Genomic DNA, 15,879 nt, shown 5'->3' on the forward strand with positions numbered 1-15,879 from the left:
TTATGAATTTTTAATAAAATTTATGTAATTCATTTGATTAATTGTGTGATATATACTTATTTGATAAAACAATTTACTATAAAACTTCTTTGATGTCAATTTATTGACTCTAACATTTTATTTGTTTAATATGAAATTATTAAGTTAATGAATTATTTTATACATTTTTCATAAACAAAACTTTCACTCATTTAAATTTAGTAAACCTTTCATATTAGATTCTTATTCTTTGATTATTTTTATTCTTAAAAGTATATAATTTATAATTATATATGCAAGATTATGTTTGGTTTAAGTAGACATTAAATAAGTTCTAAAAAAATAAAACGTTAGAGTTAGTTAATTGACAGTAAATAAGTTTTATAATTAAAAAATTATCAAATAATTATATATCACACAATTAATCAAACGAATTACAATTTTTTTAGTAAAAGTTCATAACAAAACATATTAAAATAATTTTAAAAAAAAAACAAAACAGATTAAATCAAAATAATATAATTATATAGTTTTAAAAGGCACTAAAACAAAAATGTCAAAACACTAAAATAAAAATTTTAAAACATTACTTATTAAAAGTTCATAACAAAACAGATTATATAAATAAAAATAATACAATTATATAGTTTTAAAGTACACTAAAATAAAAATGTTAAAACACTACTTATCAAAAAATGTTAAAACATATTGATTTTGTAAATTAGATTTTGTTTAAAATATTCTTACGCTTTTAGAATGTGGTCAAAATCTAATTTTAGTTAAATTATAGTCGGATCAATTATATTTTAATTGTTGAAACAAGATATTTAAACGATCTCTAACATCCACATCAGTTTTTGGATAAATGAAATTAAAATCGTGATGTTAAGTACATGACATCATAAAGTTGAAGGATGTTGTCATGCATAACATATAGTTCGTGTGGCTAAGTATACATTAGTTTAGTTTGCATAGTTAGCCATGTGGTGACCAATACTCCGTGTAGCTAGCAATCATTTTTCCTTTTATTTTTACACACATAATTATTTGTTTTACATGATTAATTGTAATATTTACCATATTACTAATTGTTTAATATAACATTTTAAAACACAACAATTTTGTAGTTCACATGCAATAATTTAATTTATTTGTTTTAAATTTTTCATATTTTAAATCATGTAATACAAAATTTTAAATTGAAAAATTTTACGGGTAAAAGATCAAAAATTTATTGAAAAATATTATATTAAATTAATATTGCAGATTAATACAAAACTGTACATGTGTTTAGTTATAATTAGAAAATTAGTTAGATATTTTAAAAGTTTGTTTTAGTTAAAATGAAATCTAAATTTAATTTTAAAATAAACACGATAACTAAATATTTAAAAGTTTTGTTTAAGTAAAAAATGAATACACATTTATGTTAAACAAACACAAAATTACTTAAATATTTAAAAGGTTTATTTTAATAAAAATGAAATATATATATATATATATATATATATATATATATATATTTATATTTATATTGTAAATAAAAAGATATAAAAATATTTTATATATAATTTTAGAGTAAATATAGGAATATCTATTTGATTTGTTTGTTTTAGAATAATTCAAATAATTTAAATATTTATACAAAAATTAATTTTAACAACTTTGGATGGTCAAAATTAAAAAATCACACATGAATTAAATCATGATTTCTCTTCTAATAGAATAGATTTGTTACTGTGACAAAAAAAAAAGAATAGATTTGTTATATTTTATGCTATTTCTTTTATAAAAAAAAAATCACCAAAAATTATTTGTTTGATTTTGTTCTTTCTATTTTTTCTTTGAAACTTCAATACTACCTTTAAATCTCTAGAAATCAAACATTTACTAACACATTTACATGATAAGACAAACATCCATTTGGCAAACAGAATGGGTTATTATATAATCTGGCCGTGAAACAAACAAATGGTTTGTAACTAGCAAACCTCAAGTACTGTTTGTATTCATATCCTCATTTCCCTGTAACCAAACAAAAAAGGGAGAAAACAACTCACTAAGATAAACAAAAGCCAAGACCAAGACCGGTGTACGAATGCCTTCTGCCTCCTCCAAATACCACATATCAAGAGAGAGCTTAGGCGTCCAAAGCCATGAACAAGTTCTGCTTACGGGCATGCTCTGGGACAAGCCGGTTCACGATTTCTGAAGGGATGCCAGATAGCTCTGCACAACACAAAATAAAACACACTCCATAAAAGCGAATGAAGCAACAAGCGATCTCTCATATGGAGAACAAAATATTTTATAAATGAGAGAGCTCTTTCCTTTCCTAGAGGAAGCCATACTGTTCACCATACTTGTAAAAACCCTTTACTAATATCCTCATTTTTCAAACACACAACATTTTGCTATAAATGTTGCATTTCATGAGAGGTCCAACAAGTATCATGATTTAATAATAGCCTACAACAACTTGTTCTTCATGGAAACGGTCCAACAAGAAAAGAAAGGGAGCTGTACCTTGAGGTTTGAAGTTGAAAAGCGGAGGAAGTGGCCGGCCATTGGGAAGACGAGTGTTTGGGTCCCTTAGCTCATCAAACAACGGATGAATACAAGCTTCCAACTACAAAAACACACCATTTAATAAATGTGCTTAAAACCTTAGATCCTGAATCAATAGGAAAGTATATAACACAACGAAGGGCACAAAACCATGGATCACTTACAGCTGTGCATCTCAAATTAGGGGAATACTGGAAGAACCTACATAGAAGATCAACCGCTTCTGGTGGTAGACGTTTTTGAAAGACCTGATGATAAAGCACAACAAAAGATCATTCATGCAGTAATAATGATACCAGATAGAAAAAGATCATACTCTTGAATGATTCATACTCCAGAACCATCACAAACACGAGATCAATAGACATTTACCAACAAAACAACTGATTAAAGAATATTTAGGTGATAATCATGAAGACTAGAAGGCATACCTTGTGCCATGGGTGAGGTTTTATCTGAGGAAATTTAAATTCTGTATAGTTTGGATTCATACACTTGATTTCCTCCCTTGTTGGTGTGCCTAAAACCTGCATGAGAAATAAAGTCACACGAAGTAAGCAAGCAGACAATGTTTCCTAGAAAAGGTTGAGGTGCATTCTCTACTTAAACCGAGCAGTCAAATTCATTGCTTCCTTTTTTATACTCAAAATGAACTCAACAATAGACGTAATAAACTGTGACCCACAAGTCTAGCATTCATTGATTTCATTCAAATATAAATTTGGCAATATGCAAAGACGCTGATGCGTAAAGATAGACGAACGATTTATAAACATAATCTCTCGCTAAGCACTTATTAGTCATTGTAAGCCCAAGACAACTGATATGCTCTAAGTTTGAAATACACTTTTGAAGAACTAATAGAAGGTTACCTTGATGATTTCAACAAGCTGATCGACTCCGCTTTCACCAGGAAACAGAGGCTGTACGACAAGTCAGCAAGGACAAAAAGTAATTAAGAGAGGGAAGAAACAGAATGATTATCACAAAAATCATATAGCTAGATATTTTTTTTAGCTTTAACCTGTCCAAGAAGCAGTTCAGCCATCACGCAACCAGTGGACCATATATCAATTGCAGTTGTGTATTCGCTGGCGCCAAAAATGAGTTCTGGAGCACGATAGTATCTGGAGCAGATGTAAGATATATTGGGTTCTCCTTTCACCTATAAGGAGAATAAGTTCTTTTTTGGTCATATCCACAAATAGATTCTTTAAAAACTGGGCCAATAAATCTTACCAATAATTTTGCACTCCCGAAATCACAGATTTTTAGCTGATGCGTATGTGGGTTCACCTGCACAATAACATATCTAAAGTTAAATTCAAATGCAGTTGATTTAAAACAAAGCCACTTTATGACATTATCAAATGTAAAGAGTATACATCACTGTGAGTATATTCCCTATTTGTAGAGGTAAAGAACTCAAAAACTAGAAACTAATTCAAGAGAATTAAGCCACAGCAAAGAAACTGTCATCTGTTATAAATTTCTATTGAAACAGGGAGGTACAGATGAGCTTACTAGCAGGTTTTGAGGCTTAATATCACGGTGACAAAGACCACAGCAATTATGGATGTAAGCAAGCGCCCTGCAAATCTGTAAGCAATTAACAGAAACTTGTAAGAAATCTTTAGAGAATGCCCAAACAATTATCAGTCTGACAAGTTCATTACACTTTCAAAGCATTACAAGAATCTATTGAGATTAATATCCTCAAAGAAACAGAATGAGCCTTAAATTTAATTGAGTGCTTACGACGCTTCATGAAACAAAAAAACAAAAAGAAACGAACATGTTCAAATCTAGGAAAATAGTTACCTGATAGGTGTAGAGCTTAACGTATATCAATGGCATCAGCTGATTCATCCTACTGTAACTTCTCGCAGCACGGTTGACGGTCTCAGGCACAAACTCAAGGACAAGATTCAAATAAACCTCTTCGTTATCTGTTCTCGAGAAGAAGCTATGCTTTAAAGCAACGACATTGGGGTGGTCTAGCATCTGCATAATTTGTAGCTCCCTGTTCTTGTACCGCTTGTCTTGTAGAACCTTCTTGATGGCAACAATCTCCCCAGTCTCCCTACACTTGGCCTACCAAAAGGAAACAAAAATTCGTTGGGGAATGTACCCAACCAAATCAGTAGTAAGGCATCATCAGGTTTGTTAATTGAACTTACTTGGAAAACAGTGCCAAATGAACCGGTACCAACTACATGTTCTGGTATGTAACTGACTGTCTGTCATTCCAAATTAACAACTATATGAGAAAGAGAACGTAACCATTTTATTGCATACAATTTTCCATAACAATCTAATAACCTGTCTTGAATGACCATCTCGTCCACGGACTGTGGTTCTGATCACATGTCCAGGTTCAGTACCAGCCCCATCAATAATATCTGGTTCACTATCCTGACAACATAACGAAAATCTCACACTGTAAGCTAATCTAGGATACAGATAAGCTAATGATAAGGTAGTCAAGCTGAATAAACATGAAAAAGAGACCTCAAAGCAAATAAGCAAATTGCAAGACTTTACCCTCTCATCATCAGTCACTACTTTGTCCCTTATCCTCATCTCAACCAAATCTCTGGTCAACCAATCGACTGAACTAGAAGAGGTCTTTGCACCTTTGGCAGATCTCGAACTGCCTACTCCGTTCCCCAATCCAGAAGAAGCCATGATAGTTGTTCTGAAGATAGCACGTTCTAGTACTTGATGGCTTTATAACCCTTAGTGATATGGTGTCCCATCTCATCAAAGAACCGATCTACCTAGTACAAGTTCAAGGTAAAGAAAAGTTATATTATAAACTCATGGAGGTTTATAATATATTTCTCTTACACACTCTTAAGGTCAAAAGCCTACATCACTATGAGTCCATGATCACTCATAAATACACAAAAAGTAATCAGTTTTAACAGGAAAGTTGAGAACTTTCTTGAAGCAATGATGAAACTTTTGAACTAGTGTCGATTACACTGTTTACAACCCTAGGAATAGAAGATTAAACCCACCAGTCCGAAATTGAGACCGATCAGATTTGATTAGTAATAAAAAAAAAAAAGCTAACTTTCAACAACTAAACAACGAGTTAGCTCACAGAATCAGCTAAAACAATTGCTACCCAGAAGAACCCTAATCCAAAAGTAACAAAAAAGCACACATTGAGAGAATAAGGAGCGAAAGTATTCGGTGAAGTGAGAGAGCGAAGACGATGATCACCTCGAGGAACGGGAACTGAAATCAAGCATTTGAAGATCGTCTTCTCCGTTTGATGATTGATGATCAGAGAGATGTAAATAATAAAAAGCTAAAACCTTTTGAGATTTTTCTGTGTTAAATAAATATACGATTACCGTTTTGAACCAAAGCGAGATTATGGAAGGCCAGCTCATCATTAATCAAGTATTGTTTGATATTAATCTTTCTATTTATAGTCTGTTATAATAAAATTATTTTCATGCTTAGTATTTAGAGAATCTGTACGATAACGCTTAATTTTTATGGCGATTATTTTTGTCATTACAAAGCAATTTTCAAACCTCAGTCTACCTAATGAAAAGTTATTCAAAGACCTTCAGACTTTTGATCTTCACATATTGTTGATTTCAGTTGCATTTACATTCTAATTTATACCTTTTGAGTTTTGATTTGGTTTGACATTTGTAAAAGCACAGTTCCCTAGCTCATATATATTTAAATGTTTTATCAAAATAATTTTGTTGAATATCTTTCAGAAAAAAAGTTTGGATATTCATTTAGATGAAGCATTCAAATAAACATTTGTTTGTTTTGCTTAATTGTTGTACATATTTATCCTCCATCCAGATGAATTTTATAAAATAACTAAAATTTTATATACCAATTAAGATTAACAACAACAATAAAGAAAATAATGCGTATATTTCTATCTTTAGAATAATCAGCTTATATAAGGTAAAGACTGAAAACAAAATCTATGGTCTAAGTAATATGATTAACAGAATCAGGATACTCTAGACGAATGTAATCGTACATGAATCCTTGAAATGGGCTTATGGCTAGCGGTTGGGTTAGATATATTGAGTTATTTCCCGGGCAAAGAGAAGAAGCTGGTACATCCACACTGTATAACCAATAGAGTCCATGAATACCATGTCTTGCAATTGTATTATCTTTTCCTATTTGTCCCGTTGTAAACAATGGAGGATCCACAGAAACATTGTTCACCCGAACCTACAAAAATGATGGACCAAAGATATTAGCACGTGCTTTCTAACTTAAAATCAATTGCCGATAAATGACTTGGAGCCAAATTCACACCTGCAACTCTGCTACATTTGATGTGGCTAGAGCGATTCGCAGTTTGAAATCTCCCGTAAGATTTTCCATTTGATCGTCAAATTGAAATTTGATCTCCCATGTAGTACCGTTGTATCCTCCATCATCTAGCTTCCTACAAAGCCATTCTTGCACACATTAACAAACTCTTATATTTTTTTATTTTTTTTTTGTAAACTGCAAACTCTTATATTGGTAACGCCACTTTGAATATGAGTTTAAGGAAACAAACCTTGTGACTTGCATGTAGAACCAATCTTTAGAGTAATCATCAACATCGACATCGTAGACCATATCTTCATCGGGGTACAATTCTGAATACCGTTCCCATAATCCATACTGTCTGTATTTATTTTCAGAACTGTTTACGTATAGTTTGTTCACAAACATTGGGTTAGGGTCAGGAATGTAGAACTCTGCAGCGGTTCGGTCTGGTACACCAATTTCCCATAGAGTTGGACCGTCTCTTGGAGGTTCATACACCAACTCTCCTAGGCATATATTCGAACCTGATTACATTAAATTTACTCTTTGTTAGTACACAACAATACATATGGAACAGTGTGTTGTGGTGTTACAAGTATTCAAACCTGGAGAAATGTCGATAACGGTCTCGTTGTGGTAATCACCGATGAATCCAGGAGCAAATGCATAGAGATTGTAACGACCACTTCTCACATTGTTTATACAAAAGTATCCTTCTTCGTCCGCCTTTGACCAGAACTGGTAACCCTATCAATGTAACCATATCTTATAAGTAACAAGAGGAAGAAAAAGGAATCACATATTCATAGGTTAAGGAAATTACTTTGTATTCTCTTTGCCATGCGCCAACATCTCCTGGTGCAGCTAACCCCAAGCAGGAACCGTTTGCAGGTATATCCTCACTGCTTATGTACCGGTCTCTAACGAGTAATCTACCGCTAACATGTCCTCTTTGGTCAGAAGCAGGAAAATCACTTGAATTTGTGAAGTTATAAGGCCACTTCTCTTCTTCAATCTTTGTCTGAAACAAAATAGCCAAATAAACTACTCAGATCTCTGTTATTCTTACATAAGTGCATGTGCATTTATAACAAACCTGGTTCTTGGCTTCAAGCCAGAGCAAGAGAGGATCAACTTCTTTAGGGAAAGAGTTGAGATAAATAAAGACAGGTCCAAATACTTTCTTCCATGCTTCACCTTCTTCAAATTTCATGATTAGATCTTCTCCAACATAGTGAGTACTATGAAATATCTATTTTCCATTCCACACACACATTAGTTATTAACCATCTTATATCCAATTTTTTTTATGAATCCAAATGTTGAAATCTATTCTCACAGCGAGGTTGGTTGGACCAACATGTGAGCCTAGGAACTGCTTGAGTGGACCAGCAGATCGGAACTCGTTGCTTGGAGTGATCTGCCAGAACCCAACTGAGTCATTTGTGCTTATCCATCCATGAACTTTTATGTCTTTACTCTCCATTGAGTATTCATACTTGTCATCCACCTATAAGGTCATAATCAAGATTAATAATCCTCTGTTTCCTCTGTTTTTACTGCACTGTTTTCTAGAAAGAAATGAAGTTTTACGTCTCCTTTAAACTCAGGCTCAACAGGGTCTAGAAGTTGAACGGCCTCGGGGTAAGCAAGAGGCTTACCTCGAGGCGGAATCCTATCATCTGGCAGAGGCATGTACCTTTGCCTCTCATCTGAAATCGCCATGTAATCAAACCTATACAAATATAAATATCAATCACTAATCTGAATAGTAAACAGTTACATAATTGATGAAGTATAAGTACATAAACATTACTTGTCCTTGTCTAGCTTAATTGCTAATCGAATATTATCGATTTCAACAGCAGGCCACCCTTGTAACCTCTCGAAGATGGCATAAGTGTAGAACCCTGACGAGTTTCGCAGCACTACAAACCTGAGAAAACAACAACTCATCTTCCATGAATATAGATTCAAGAAGATGTATAGTTGTTTTTTACTACCTCTTGTCTATATTCACTGGAACAGTCACATTTGAAGAAGCATTCCATGTCCTAGAAAACGATATCTCTATCTGTTCATCGTTCTGCGTTATCACTTCCATCTTTGTTGCTTCAATCCTACAGATTAATCCAAGTAAATTTTTAGCAAAAAAGAAAAGAAAAATCCAAGTAAATTTCACATTGGAAGATCATTAGAATATACATAACTACAGTCTACAAAGAGAGAGTTATTTACCGGTCTAGTGTGCCTTTGGTCTTTTTAGTTTTCTTTCCTGGAAAGTTCCACACTAAGTCCCAGTAACTGCAGTAAACACATTAATTAGATTCAGTTTATTGGGGAATTCACCGAGTCACATACATATGCATATCTATAGACTTAATTACCCTCTATCATTTTCATGGCCGGTATAGGCAAGCACATTTTCGATACCGTTGTACCGGACTCCGGTCACAAATCCCTCAGGATTAGACAAAGTTAATTGGAAAATTCCATTGTCAATCACCACCTGTAATTAATCATATAAAAAAAAATATTAGGGTTTCCTAAACGCTCCACATGACTTGCATATCAAGGAAGCTAGAAATAAGAGCGTGTAATAGTCAAATAAAAGCTAATTAAGTATGTTGATTAGTTAAACAAAACATATAGATAAATGACTTACATGCCCATCTTGGTAAAGTAATTGCAAGACTTGTATTGTTTCTGGATCATAACTTTGGTTCTGGGAGATGACAATCTCAAACAAAGACAAGAGCATGATCAAAGCAATCATCCATCCTTTTTGTCTCAATAAGTGTCTCCGGTAACCTTATTTTCAACCAAACACGTACACACACATACAGTAACGTCTTGTTAGGAGATAGGTTCTTATCATGCTAAAAAGAAAGGTCGAATATATACATATATACAAAATGCATTATATTTCTCAAAAGAATTGTAATGGTGTTTTCTTCTCTGATGCGTACCTGTGGTCGTCACGAGATGAAAAACACGTGAAGAGAACAGAAACATGATAAAGTTCAGCGGATTTGTGTTGGAGCTTTCTTGAAATGTTGTCCACAGAAATAATCAGACATGTGAAGTTGTAGAGATGAGGCAAGTAAGAATTAGAAGAAATGAAGAAGCGTCGATTATATTGTGACAACTTAATCATTTATATAGGTTGTTTTCTAATAAGAATCTATTATCAATACAAAAACTTTGAAGTAGGACAAAGACAAGACAAAAAGTAAAACAAAGGTATTTGTGAACTTTTCTTCTGCTATAAACAAAGAATTTTTTTTTTCTTCTTCTTATTATAACAAGACTTTTCATGGTTGATACAGTTAGACTTCTTTTTTAGTCACCTATATATTGAAATATTAGAATCCCGATTAGAAATTTTCATAAAAGATTCAATTTAATTTAAAGATTATCAATAATTGTGTATGTATATATGCAGATTAGTGCTTACGTGCTAAGATTTGTAAAAATAGTAATGACGCACATTAATACTTCTTGTCTATTACCCCCCCCCCCCCCCCCCCCCCCCCCCCCCCCCCCCCCCCCCCCCAATATTTAGCTTACTCGGTAGATTGCTGTGGGAAACTAGTAAACTGTACATACCTAACCTACCTAACGGAAGATGCTGTTTATTTGTATTAATTTAGTTCGAATTTTAACTTAAAACAAATTAATGATAAATATATTCGTTCATATCTGCATATATTTTTATTTTTATTTTTATACATTAATAATTAATTAATTTTAGCCTTATTTTATTATACTAATGGTCTCAGTTGGTAATTTTCCTTCAAAGAAATTAAAATTTACAGACATCAATACAATACTAAAAGGAGAATAAGGGCTCCTCTCATGCTTCCACGTCATCTTTTTTATTCCACGTCTGATGGGCTGATGGGCTAGCTTATTTTTTTTTTCGTTATGCTTGGCCCGTAAGCCCGTAGCTTTGGAGAAACGAGAGAGACGCATCGATCCATCCGTAACCCTTATCTTCTTCTCTCTCGCGCAAGACTGCAATCTCCCTCTGAGCCCTTTCATTTTCTTCCGTTGTCTCTCTCAACTTTGTCTGCAAACACAATTTTTTTCTTTCAACTCCTCACCTTCATTAACGCTCAACGAGGTTCAACACATCCTTCTAAATTCCCTTGATTATTGTGATTGTCATTCGACACGGAGGAACCGACCTCCTACGCCTTCGCTTCATCTCCATGTTCAAGGTAAGGACAACCACATCACCGTGCTCTACTTCGACACGGATGTACCGATCCCCTCCGGCTCATGGTGAATCCCGTGCTCAACCATCTTTTCTATGGATTTCTTCAAATCCAAGTACATATCTTCTGGTTCTTTGGTGTATAATCATTTGTGGTTAAAGAGGAGGATGAGACGCTGCGTGGAGGTGGCTAAGGGTCGTTGGCATTTTTACCTTTGTTAACGGTGGTGGAAGCTCCAGAAGATGATGTTATAGGGGTTTGTTGATATGATGAGAAGTAGCTCTTTATCTAGAGCCTTCAATCTGTTTTTTTTTTTCCAATCAGTAGGAAGAAAGGAGGCTGCAAAGCTTTAGAAAAGTACTTTCAAATAATTGTAATGACGGAGGCAATGTACAGGAGTCTAACTTTATTTGCATAGAGTAAATTTTATTAAAATTGATCTGATTGGAGAATGGATTTGGTCGTGATGGTGAGAATGTTTGGATTTGAATTTGAATTTGCATTCAGCTTCCTAAGTGTATAATTGAACATTAGGAGTTTTTTCGTATTGGTTTTATTGATAGTATGATCTTGCTGATGATTATGGTTTGTTGTTCTCTCCACAGACAGCTGTTAGTGCTTTATATTCTCAGCTCAAAGAGCTCCAGAAGAAGGATGCAGACATGAAGGAGCGTGACAAAATGTTGTACTCAAAGGTACTTCCTTTTCTTTGCAGGAAAACAGATCATATATCTTTTAGGTCCCCTTTTTGGTTTTATAGCTATCCCCCTTCCAAATATATGAAGCAGTTTATATCACAAATGCAGGGGGACACTGATTCTACGAGTAAGTTAATTGGTTATTGTATGTGTGTTCATGCATTCATATACTTAAGCTATCTGAACACTGTATATTTATATAGGTTGGTCGCTAGAGGCACTGATCTTCCATTGGCAGCAACACTGCTGAAAGCATATGCAAAGGTTGAGCCTCTGACAATAGCTGAGCTCAATTATTTATTATCACTGCTCCATCCCAGGTAAAATAACTAGCTGTCTTAATTTGTAGATGTTAATGGTATGGCTCTGTTTGTGATTCTGATATCCAAGATGTAGGACATTGACTTCATATGTACCAGGAGAGTTGCTCGCGTTGACATGGACAAAGGGTGGTGTTATGTTGCATGCTCCAATGCAGTAAAACTGCAGCACACTGTCTCCTCTATTGCGTTTGTGCGATGCGACAATGCTCATGCTGTCGGGACTTTCCGGTACGCCTGCAGTTTATAAATATTTCTCTCCGTACGTATACTCATGCGTGTCAATATTTTGTCTTTGCCTTTGTTATGCTTTTTCCTTAGCTATCGCGTGGAGACGGCCATTGCTGATGGTACTGCTGAAGGTGCATTCTTTTGTTTTGATGGTGTAGTGACGAAATTACATAGCCTCAGAGCAAGTGAAGCTGGTCAAATGCTGGTAAGATACACATCTGTCTCCTTACGTGTTCATCATCTACCAAGTACTAACACATCTACAAAACTTCCTGTGCCAAATAGGCTGAAGGAGTAAACCCTGAGGACTTTAAGATGCCTCCATTTACTACCCATATAGAAGCAAAGTCATACACTTTCCAATTCAGTGTTAGTACATATAACTTCACAGCAATCAGACATTCACCATCACGCTCATTCTCGATGAACGTGACCGTGTGCCAGTCCCTGACGTTGTCGACAACGTAAGTATAATGAGTATTATGTTGTTTCGCTATTTACATTTGAATGTATGTATGACCATCTGGTTGGAACAGATAGGTAGCGATGATGATGGGGACGACATGCCAGATGGCAATCCAATTCGTGTTAAGGTGGAAACTGGAGGGAGCAGTGGTGAGGCAGCGTTCAATGCTGATACAGATCCAGTTGGTGTGCGCAGAAGAAGACGGCCAACTCATCTTCCGAGGTGGTTAAGAAGACGTGTGTGGCTTGAGATAGACTAGAAAGAACTATAAACACACTACTCAAAATTTAAATAATGCTTATGCATCTTCATTTTCTTTCGCGTATTGGTTATCTATGTTTTTGTCTTTCTCCAATTTTTGGGTACTATATTTGTCATACAATCTTCCTAATATGAGTTATCTACCTATTAACTTTCCACTACTAATTTATTTTTACTTATACATTTGTTTAAAACCTTTTGATTCAAAATGTGAGAAAATAATATATTTTTTTGTTAAAATTTCCCAGATTAGATTTATTAGATAACATGTTATTTTAAAAAAAAAATTATATGTTTATCAGTGTTTTAAAAACTGGACCGGCCGGTTGAACCGGTTGGACCGTGATTCACTCTTCTAACCGGTTCCAAGTTTGGCTAAGAACCGGATTTAAGTTGAACCGGCACCAAACTCGCTAATACCGGTGATCCGGTTCAATACTAAAATCCAGTTTACTCAAATTTAAGTTTATAATTAAAAAAAAAATTGTAATTTCTTAAGAAAAAAATCATAAAACTTCATATTTTATTTTAATATCTGTCTAAATAAATTAGTTTACATTATCTTTACATTTTATTTTCATTTATAAAAATAATTATGTATTATGCTATATATTTAGTACTTAATTTAAAAGTGAATTAAATTTTTAAATCCCGGTTGAACCGGTCCGACCATTGACCCAGATATAATGCCGAGTCAGTGTCCGGCTTGGTTTTAAAAATATTGTATTTATTTGAACCATTAAATTTTAAAATTATTATTTATTGGTGTTGGAGTATAGTTAATGATTATTTTATTTTTATCGCATTAATGCATTGGTTTTATTATAAACCTTAATCTTGATTGGAGCCTGAATAGTATGATAACAAGTAAATATTAAAAGTATAAAGTCTAATTATTAGGGCTCATGTTTTATACAATCGTTAATTTACCTTATAATACATGTTATCATCGTTAAAAGCTATAATGACATCTACTAAACTTAATAGTTAAAACCCGTATAATATGAGCCGCAAAGTTGAACATGATATCAAACTATGAGATTTATGCATATCCTGTTGTTGTAATGTCTGACTGTATTTCCTTACGTATTATCAACCATACGTTAAGACTGATGAAAACCAGCTCATCGAACTGCCTGATGCAAACAAATCAGACTATACAGTTATTGTTTCAGATTATATATTTTAAAATATTTTTAGTTATAATGAATAAGTTATTTCTTTTATATCGTGTAAAACATTAATTTTAAGGAAAATTGTATAACAAAAAAGAAAAAATAAATTATTTTATGAAAATATATATAAATGAGACCGAAATAACTTTATTTTACTTATTATTTATAACACCACAGAATTTAAAAAAAAACTGTAAACTAAATATTTATAATTAAAAATTATTATAATGACTCGACATCATATAATTTCTAAAATAAATATTAAAATAAATAGTTAGAATAATTGTGAAATAATTGTGAAATATTTATGAAATAAATGCGATTTTTAATTAAAATTAATTAAACATTTTAAAGTACAGTTACTATTATAAGTTTATTTATTCATAAAAATGATGTGTTTTCTTCATTTTATCATAAAAATACCTACCAAATTATAATGCAAACTTCACTTCTAACCTAAGATACTTCATATAAGTTTATAGGTGTTCAGTCTATGGCTAATATTTTCACATGCAAAAAGGGGTTAAGCCTAGTGCTGAATATACATGCCCATACACTTAAGACCCATAGATTAGAGCAACTTATAATTAACCAACATATTAAGGATTACTAATTATATAAAAAAAATACTATAAAAACCCCACATACACCTCAAACATAATTCTTACAACTTCTGATATTATAGACCATAAACCTCAAAATATACTGCTCTTGCAAAAACGAACATAAAATACACAATGAAAATATACAATTATGAATGCCAATTCTAAGGCTGGGCAAAAAAACCGGATCCGAAAAACCGAACCGAACCCGATCCGAAAAAGTGGTATCTAACCCGAATTGAAATTGATTAAATATCCGAATGGATTTAAAATTTTGGTATTTAAGAACCGAAACAGAACCCGATTCGAACCGAAATATTTCGGGTACCCGATTATATCCGAAACTGATTTATATACATATATATATATTAATTATTTTTAGATTTAATATATATTAAGAACATCAAAATATATAAGATACTTTTAAGTTGTTCAAAATACTTATAAATATATACAAATGGTCAAAATTACATGTCTAAAATAGCTAAAGTATACTCAAAACACCAACAATACTTAAAATATCTATTGATTCTCAATCCAAATATTCAAACCAAACCAATTTATATGTTAATTTTAGATACTTTGACATATGATATTCAAATTTATATGTAATATATTGTTTTGTTTATAGATTTTGAGAAATTTAAAGTATATAAAAAATTTTAAAAATTTTAAAATAATTTAAACGAGTTATCCGAATCCGAACCGAACCCGCAAAGATCTGAATCAAACCCGAACCAAAATTTAGAAATATCCGAATGGGGCTGAAATCTTTGAACCCGAAAACCCGAAATCCGGATAGATCCGAACCGAGCCCAAATGGGTACCCGAACGCCCACCCCTAGCCAATCATTTTTCTCGCAAATGCACTTAAACATGTGAATTTGAATCTTAGTTGATGTCTCAAGCATATATAATCAAGTAGTCATGACCGTCAAAAATTATAGTATGGGTGAATTATATTTCCTTATTAATACACATATATTTTGTCACCCATAAAGTCTGGGTGATGCGATCATCCAAATAGTCACAACTATCATATTTC

At 33.0% G+C, this 15,879-nt stretch overlaps 3 protein-coding genes across 6 annotated transcripts; 1 reads left to right on the forward strand and 2 right to left on the reverse strand.

Moving 5' to 3' along the window:
* Positions 1–1,848: 1,848 nt before the first annotated feature.
* Positions 1,849–5,965, reverse strand: LOC106453128 (shaggy-related protein kinase kappa). 4 transcript variants are annotated; one of them, XM_013895383.3, is made up of 13 exons: positions 5,779–5,965; positions 5,092–5,327; positions 4,870–4,962; positions 4,728–4,787; positions 4,369–4,641; positions 4,072–4,146; positions 3,787–3,843; positions 3,572–3,712; positions 3,420–3,470; positions 2,979–3,074; positions 2,712–2,795; positions 2,506–2,608; positions 1,849–2,208 (listed from the first exon to the last, which is right to left on the reverse strand). In XM_013895383.3, the coding sequence occupies exons 2-13, from the start codon at positions 5,233–5,235 to the stop codon at positions 2,120–2,122; spliced, it is 1,266 nt and encodes a 421-aa protein (XP_013750837.1). In that variant the 5' UTR covers positions 5,236–5,327; positions 5,779–5,965; the 3' UTR covers positions 1,849–2,119. The 4 variants fall into 4 exon arrangements, with proteins under 4 accessions (XP_013750837.1, XP_013750835.1, XP_048622262.1 ...); XM_013895381.3 differs by having other exon boundaries at positions 5,059–5,327; XM_048766305.1 differs by having other exon boundaries at positions 5,092–5,323; positions 5,779–5,927.
* A 422-nt stretch (positions 5,966–6,387) lies between these two features.
* LOC106453127 (probable rhamnogalacturonate lyase B) lies at positions 6,388–9,891 on the reverse strand. The gene is made up of 14 exons (XM_048766304.1): positions 9,831–9,891; positions 9,527–9,672; positions 9,249–9,370; positions 9,100–9,165; positions 8,865–8,981; positions 8,678–8,797; positions 8,455–8,596; positions 8,201–8,371; positions 7,958–8,113; positions 7,685–7,882; positions 7,467–7,608; positions 7,109–7,385; positions 6,859–6,991; positions 6,388–6,771 (listed from the first exon to the last, which is right to left on the reverse strand). Exons 1-14 carry the CDS (start codon positions 9,874–9,876, stop codon positions 6,520–6,522), a joined length of 2,088 nt encoding a protein of 695 aa, XP_048622261.1. The 5' UTR covers positions 9,877–9,891; the 3' UTR covers positions 6,388–6,519.
* A 734-nt stretch (positions 9,892–10,625) lies between these two features.
* On the forward strand, positions 10,626–14,339 carry LOC106345665. The gene is made up of 5 exons (XM_048766306.1): positions 10,626–11,906; positions 11,983–12,330; positions 12,421–12,535; positions 12,616–12,794; positions 12,867–14,339. The coding sequence occupies exons 2-5, from the start codon at positions 12,218–12,220 to the stop codon at positions 12,868–12,870; spliced, it is 411 nt and encodes a 136-aa protein (XP_048622263.1). The 5' UTR covers positions 10,626–11,906; positions 11,983–12,217; the 3' UTR covers positions 12,871–14,339.
* Positions 14,340–15,879: the final 1,540 nt, after the last annotated feature.

The sequence above is a fragment of the Brassica napus genome, chromosome C8 (genome assembly GCF_020379485.1).
Source record: "Brassica napus cultivar Da-Ae chromosome C8, Da-Ae, whole genome shotgun sequence".
In the NCBI taxonomy this organism is placed as follows: Eukaryota; Viridiplantae; Streptophyta; class Magnoliopsida; order Brassicales; family Brassicaceae; genus Brassica; species Brassica napus.

What these genes read in the sequence shown, in the direction of transcription:
- LOC106453127 (XM_048766304.1), bottom strand. Translation starts at nt 9,876, where the DNA reads ATGTTTCTGTTCTCTTCACGTGTTTTTCATCTCGTGACGACCACAG. An exon ending in TTGGTCCAACCAACCTCGCT is followed by an intron (nt 8,114 to 8,200) that starts GTGAGAATAGAT and finishes AATGGAAAATAG; the next exon opens with ATATTTCATAGTACTCACTA. An exon ending in TTCTACATGCAAGTCACAAG is followed by an intron (nt 6,992 to 7,108) that starts GTTTGTTTCCTT and finishes ATGGCTTTGTAG; the next exon opens with GAAGCTAGATGATGGAGGAT.
- LOC106345665 (XM_048766306.1), top strand. Translation starts at nt 12,218, where the DNA reads ATGGACAAAGGGTGGTGTTATGTTGCATGCTCCAATGCAGTAAAACTG. An exon ending in CATGCTGTCGGGACTTTCCG is followed by an intron (nt 12,331 to 12,420) that starts GTACGCCTGCAG and finishes CTTTTTCCTTAG; the next exon opens with CTATCGCGTGGAGACGGCCA. An exon ending in GTGAAGCTGGTCAAATGCTG is followed by an intron (nt 12,536 to 12,615) that starts GTAAGATACACA and finishes TGTGCCAAATAG; the next exon opens with GCTGAAGGAGTAAACCCTGA.
- LOC106453128 (XM_013895381.3), bottom strand. Translation starts at nt 5,235, where the DNA reads ATGGCTTCTTCTGGATTGGGGAACGGAGTAGGCAGTTCGAGATCTGCC. An exon ending in GAGATGGTCATTCAAGACAG is followed by an intron (nt 4,788 to 4,869) that starts GTTATTAGATTG and finishes TTGGAATGACAG; the next exon opens with ACAGTCAGTTACATACCAGA. An exon ending in TTAAGCTCTACACCTATCAG is followed by an intron (nt 4,147 to 4,368) that starts GTAACTATTTTC and finishes AATTGCTTACAG; the next exon opens with ATTTGCAGGGCGCTTGCTTA.